Source organism: Juglans microcarpa x Juglans regia, chromosome 7D (assembly GCF_004785595.1).
Source record: "Juglans microcarpa x Juglans regia isolate MS1-56 chromosome 7D, Jm3101_v1.0, whole genome shotgun sequence".
NCBI classification, from domain to species: domain Eukaryota; kingdom Viridiplantae; phylum Streptophyta; class Magnoliopsida; order Fagales; family Juglandaceae; genus Juglans; species Juglans microcarpa x Juglans regia.
Window position 1 is genome coordinate 5,230,265 of NC_054606.1, and position 6,565 is coordinate 5,236,829.

Genomic DNA, 6,565 nt, shown 5'->3' on the forward strand with positions numbered 1-6,565 from the left:
GGGTCTCATCTCCTATTTATAGATAATGAAGTAACACCATGTGAAAGATCACAACTATTAACTTGTGACTTTTCAACTGGTAGTTACTGGTTTAAAGATCATGATGTTTCACTTAAAGACCAAAGGGTATGTGCCTAGCCTAGTCTCAAGGGAGGGCATTGGTTCGAATCTTCAGAAGTGGCTTTTCAAGTAAATTGATTTTTGAAATATTGCACCCTATTAAAATGCCTATTCGGCCCACGTGCAAACACCAAAGTGTTATGACTATTTGGCCCACGTGCGAGGCTTGGCCGGCCCAAGCATTATGTCTATCCAAATTTAACACTCTACACAATTATAAATCAAATTGTACTTGTAGAGTTTTGAACTCATATCCTTTCATTTAAAACAATACATCATTACCACTAAACTAATACATCTATTTGAGATAATAGTTCACTTAAATAAATAATAATCCATATTTAATAAATTCACATATTTAATATTACAATCAATAATAAATATAACAATTATGAGTGATGACTTGATTCTGAAACCATATCGCATGTGCTTTATAGAGAAAGGAGGATATTCATTTTTATCTTATCTTCTTGTATGCATATGTTCCCAATTATTGTTGGGAGGAAGTGTGTGATTTTAACCTAAAAGCTTGCTTGGAATTTGTGCTAAAAAACCCACAATCTTTAGAAACGGTATCTATTTGTAAGCTCCAAATTACTGCTTCTTGTTCAACAATGACTACATATTACCTATTTTTCCAATACATCTTCATTGCTGGATAATGAATGCTAGCAGCTGGATTTATGTCAAGGAAAAGAAACACTAGAATGAGGTTGGCCTAATAACAACTAGAGTCAGGAACACACCAAAAATGAAATTCTAATGGAATAAAGATGTGGAAAAACCAACTGTAAGATTGTGAATCAAGACACCCATGTACATTCTCAAACTCACTTGAGAAAATAGGTGGCTTTATAGTTTGTAGTCTCTTAAGAGAGATCTTTAGGCCTCTTTAAAGCTCTAGTGTTGCCTTTAAAATCTGGTTGGTGAGGCGACTTTTCATGACTTCCCTTCCAATTGGGGGTCTTAGGCATGGACGTGTTCATTTATCCTATTCCCGTATATTATGTTTCATGAGTTGAATCTGTTCTTCATCACATAACTGGGGCTTTGATTGCTTGGTCAAAATGTGTCGTGAGGGTGAAACTACTAGTTGATTAATCTTGGATTGAAATATATTCTTTACTTTATAATAGATCAGTTCAAGAAGAACATAGTACTTGCTTGGTTAATGATTTGCAAGGGCTCTCTGGCTTGTTTCCTGTCCTCCATTAAAATCTTCTTGACCTTTTGCCCCACCTGCCGTACATTATAGATGCCTTAAGCTCAGAGGACGATCAAAGCAAAGCCGGACACAGAATATGTGCTGACGTTCTCTGTGTAGGTCTTTGTGTTGTCATACTTCCTTAATCTCAGTTAGTCCCGCAATCTCTTTGAGAGGCTTCCACATAAACTTTCTCCTGTGCATAGATTGGGCTTTAAGTGCAGTAGGAAGGAGGTAACAAAAAAAGAACAGACAGAAAAGGTACTTCTGTACATGCAAAAACAGAGTGACTTTTGGATAATCTTACCAGTTACCGCATTCAGCAATGACCCTGACTTTGGGCCGCAGCGAGGGAAGCAGAGCGAGAAACTGCAATTCCGACTTGGAAAGAACCTGTGCAAAGGTATAGAAAAAACTGTAAGAAATGATGGTAGGCTTTATCGAGTTTTCTTTAATAAATCATATGCGTTAGTAGATCAAGAGGAGTGGTTTGAATATTTTTACCTTGGCTTCAATTATCCACACCACAAGTCCTTTGGCATCTGGAGGCAGTGCATCGAGCCTGTAATCAACTTCCGGTGGGAAATACCACCTCGCAATGGGCTGTTTCCCTAAATGTGCCTGCATTTCAACAAAGCAAAAGTTGAACCAAGTATCAAGCAGATATGCAGAACCATGGTGCTGAGAGTATGGGGGCACATAGTTAACAACTCACAGGGCAAACAGGGTGAATCTTGGTGAGGGTGGTCTCAGGGTCTCCAAGGCCTCTAGCAGAGAGGTCGAGGAAATAGTATCCCTGGTATCGGAGTCGTGTAGAGTATCGACCCTCGTAGCCTCCCTCATGCGGGGTGTAAATGGCGAGGGCTTTGTGCTCTTCCACATCCGACAGCCATTGACCCAGATCAAATTTCACCAAATCCCCTCCTATAAAGTCCCCTATTCCTATCCCACCGCACCTCACCGTCCCTACCCTTTTGTTTGCCTTGCAATGTCTCCCTCTCATCCCCATCATCATCATGCTTCTTTTTCCCACCATCGTTATGTCAAACATGCAGTTGTTTCCTGTTTTGAGCTGCTTCTGATGCAGCTTGAGTGAGGCTGGTGTACCATAATTCAAGCAGGCTGCAGCTGCCATTTTTCGTGCTTCTGAGCTCGAGTTTCAAATCCACAGAATAATACTGAGAATAGGACACAGAAGGTCGGCCCGAAACGACATGGGAACCGGATAAAGGCGGCCGTTTGCATGGCTATGCATTCCGAGTTGTATGGTGGATAAACGAGATAAGAAAACACCCACTCTTTCGTATAATTTGTGGCGTCCAACTTCTGGGCCTTATGCCACTGTTTTAAATGAAAAATACTCTAATCATAAAATAATTATATAAAAATAATTTCATAAATTGACGATTTAATATAATTCGTGAGATTTTAAAATTATTTTTATTATAAAATAGATTTAACGGATTATATGAAACCATATCAATTTATAAGATTATTTTTATGTAATTTTTTTATAAATATAACTGTCCTCGTTCCGAATACGGTCGGACCATATTTAGTCCCAACGGTAACTTTTACCATTGGAGTTCTTGAATAATCCACTAATATTTGGTACCCAATACAATCATTCTGGAGTTTAACCATCTAATATAGCTTGATACAACGTGATATATCATACATGAGACGTGATTTTTAAGAATAATTTGGGTTATAAAAAAAGAAAAAAGAAAAAATGACATTCATAAAATTTTATTTGTCATTAAATGATTTAAAGAACTAATTTAGTTTAGTTTGTTCTTAAAAGAAATAGAAATGATATTAGAGATTGCAACTATTTATTAGGTAATTCTATTAATACACTCTTGTTGGTCAAGACATTTATTTAGTGGGTCCATGACCGTTATTATGGTTCTATTAATTTTACTATTAATTACTCATTTTATTAGAATAATTACTCATTTAAAAAGAAGTTATAAAATACTTGCACAAAATAACTGTGTTTTTATCATTGCTCATTTCCTTAACATGTTAACCAATGCTCGTTAATGATATACTCACAATTTTTTTTCATATCCATGTTTTAAATTGCAGATATTTCTATAAAATGATATTATTTTTTATAAATTATTTTATGAAATAACTCTTATTTTAAAATAGAATGGTATAAAACGTTGTGAAAATGTTTGTGTATCATTTTTCTTGTACTATTCATGATTCCATTGTCTTGTTGTTATTACATAAAGAAAAGTATTACAACTACAAAGAGATCTACAAAAGTAAATCTATAGATTATCATGGCTTCATATGATATGTTTAATCTAATTTATAATTAAGTATTCTAACAATCTAACGTATCACATCAAACTACATCAGTTTGTAAGCTCGTTTGTTTTCAGATATGAGATGAGATAAGTTGAGATTAAAGTTAAAAAGTTGAATAAAATATTATTAGAATATATTTTTTAATATTATTTTTGTTTTAGAATTTGAAAATTTTGAATTATTTATTTTATTTTGTGTGGAAATTTGGAAAAGTTGTAATTATGAGATAGGATATTTTCTGAAAACAAACGAGGCAGAGCTTGTTTGGGAAGTGAGATGATCTCATTTTATCTCATCTCATCACAAAACTTCTTATAATTTTCTTCTCAAACATCACTCAAATATAAACACTTTTCAATCTCAAATCTTTAACTTTTTCATCTAATCATTAACTAATCATAAAACTTTTCCAAACTTTCAAACAAAAAATAATATAACCTTTTCAAATTTCAAAACAAAAATAATTTAAAAAATAATATTCTAACAGTATTTTAACTTTATAATACTTTTATTCAATTCTTTTTTCTCTTATTTTCTAAAATCTAATAAATTATCTTAATTCAAATTATTTTATTATTACTAATAAATCATTTTATTACTACTTATAGAATTTTCGAGCTCTTACTCTTATGGAATTTCTATTATGCAAAGTCTTGTACTCCTTAATCTCAAAGACAGTTGTCCTAGATTTGTTAATTCAACTTAAGACGGTAGAACGTTATAACATCTAGAATTAGGTTGCGTTTAGATGTTGAGGTGATCTCAAATATTTGGTCTCCTCTTGCCATTATCATAAAGAGCATAAATGTTTGGTCTCGCATCTGTCCATTTTTTCCTATCCAAAGTTGTGAAATGTATAGGAAATCATCACCTTTTTCTTCTTCTTTGTTTTCTATCCAAAGCTTATGCCCAATCTTAAGCTTATTGAAGGAGCTTTGCCTACTCTTGTTTTTGGCCATCATTGTTCTAATTTAATGTAATATGACTCTCCGTCTCTGCTTGGTTAATGTAATACTGAGGCTTACCATGATTTTAAGTATTCAAATGAGCTTTCATTTTTGGGATCAATTGCTAAATCCTTCATGAATTTAACAATAAAGGTAAGGTACTCCCAATAGGCCAATCAAGATTTCATATAGTCTTTTAAACAAAATATCTTTTATTATTATTTAGAGAAATATAGATAGTGTGTTTAATGTTGGGTCTACATGCTTTATTCATGACTTTTGGTATTATAAAAAGTGTTTAAATCAGAAAAATTATAGAAAATCTTAATCTGAGTGCTTGTAGTTCACAAGAAGTTGGACCAAGATAAAGGATCCCTGTTCCAAGAATGTGGGCTTCCAAGTTGTTCATGGGTAGTCTTACATTTTTATTTTATTTTTCTCCTATGTTCCATCTCAATGTTGAGCTCATTATGGCAGCTTTTTTTCTTTTTCTTTTTTTTTTTTTTTTTTTTTTTTTTTTTTTTTTGACATTGGGGAAAGGGAGGTCGAATCCATGATCTCTATTTTGAACTCAATATGGTTTGCTCAGTGTGACATATATTCAGAGAGAGAAATAAAACTATTGACTGACTTGCAAAATATGGTGCGATAGGTCAACAAATGAAGTGGCAAGGCTTTGGAGAAGTGCCGAGAATGCTGCTTGGCATCATCAGATTGGACAAGTTGGGCCTTCCTTCACTTCGCTGCTGATTTATTTATATTGATGTTTTCTTGTTTATCTTATTTTTTTTGTTTGTTTGTTTGTTTGGTATTGTTTTGCTTTTCTTTTTTGCAGGTGCTAACATTGTTTTTGCAGGTTGTGTGGTCCTTTTTGCTATGTTTGTATCGTTTTTTATTTTAGTTTATTTTGTATTGTGGACTTATGATTTTGGTGTTCTTGATTCTTGAGTTTGAGCCTTAATGCTTATTTGTAGCCCCTAGACGTCCATTGTAACCACGATCTTCCTCTACAAAAAATGAGGGCTATTAATAATAAAATAAAATAAAAATAAAAAAAGTGGGTCCGTTCATGATATATTTATTTTTATTTTTCAGGGCCAACATCAAATCCTTTATTAACTCAATGTTGAGGATTAGGTAGAATGTCATATTCTGAATAATAACTTTTAAATACAGATATGAGGGGGCATGCTGGTTGATTGGCCTAGGCATTGGATCTAGAATGAGAAGTCGCTTTTGTGAAGTTTAATCTAAGAGAGCCTGATTTCTGAATTCTGATAAAAAGTAGCACCAATTATCCACCCTTGGATGAATCACATTGATTACACTTTCCATCTTTAGCATAAGCAGTGCAAATAATTCTCATGTCTATAAGCCGGCCACGCAACTCTGAAACATTAATTTAAGATGACAACTACTGAGGGAAAGAAATTCAACATTATCATTATGATCATATTAAAAAAAAATTAAGAAAAGTTGCCATCAGAGATATTGAAACCATAGACAATCAAACACTGGGGTTTTGTTTGCAAGCAACAAGTGGGGAAGGGAGCCATTATGAGTGATGACTTGATTCTGAAACCACATCTCATGTGCTTTACATACAGAAAGGAGGATATTCATTTTTATCTTATCTTCTTGTATGCATATGTTCACCATTATTGTTGGGAGGAAGTGTGTGATTTTAACCTAAAAGCTTGCTTGGAATTTGTGCTAAAAAACCCAGAATCTTTAGAAACAGTATCTATTTGTAAGCTCCAAATTACTGCTTCTTGTTCAACAATGACTACATATTACCTATTTTTCCAATACATCTTCATTGCTGGACAATGAATGCTAGCAGCTGGATTTATCTAAAGGAAAAGAAACACTAGAATGAAGCTGGCCTAGTAACAACTAGAGTCAGGAACACATACATCATTTTGTTAGTTAAGAAATTCTAATGCTTGGGGTAAAATGCATAAATGGCTAA

General features: G+C 33.5%; 1 protein-coding gene across 1 annotated transcript; it reads right to left on the bottom strand.

Moving 5' to 3' along the window:
- Positions 1 to 1,195: 1,195 nt before the first annotated feature.
- On the bottom strand, positions 1,196 to 2,665 carry LOC121240048 (NAD(P)H-quinone oxidoreductase subunit N, chloroplastic). The gene is made up of 4 exons (XM_041137494.1): positions 2,040 to 2,665; positions 1,829 to 1,945; positions 1,632 to 1,717; positions 1,196 to 1,520 (listed from the first exon to the last, which is right to left on the bottom strand). The coding sequence occupies exons 1-4, from the start codon at positions 2,457 to 2,459 to the stop codon at positions 1,457 to 1,459; spliced, it is 687 nt and encodes a 228-aa protein (XP_040993428.1). The 5' UTR covers positions 2,460 to 2,665; the 3' UTR covers positions 1,196 to 1,456.
- Between the last annotated feature and the right edge of the window lie 3,900 nt (positions 2,666 to 6,565).

Coding starts and splice junctions, on each gene's coding strand:
- LOC121240048 (XM_041137494.1), bottom strand. CDS start 2,459: ATGGCAGCTGCAGCCTGCTTGAATTATGGTACACCAGCCTCACTCAAG. Junction 1,946..2,039: donor AGATTCACCCTGTTTGCCCT/GTGAGTTGTTAA, acceptor GTTGAAATGCAG/GCACATTTAGGGAAACAGCC. Junction 1,521..1,631: donor ATTGCTGAATGCGGTAACTG/GTAAGATTATCC, acceptor ATCTATGCACAG/GAGAAAGTTTATGTGGAAGC.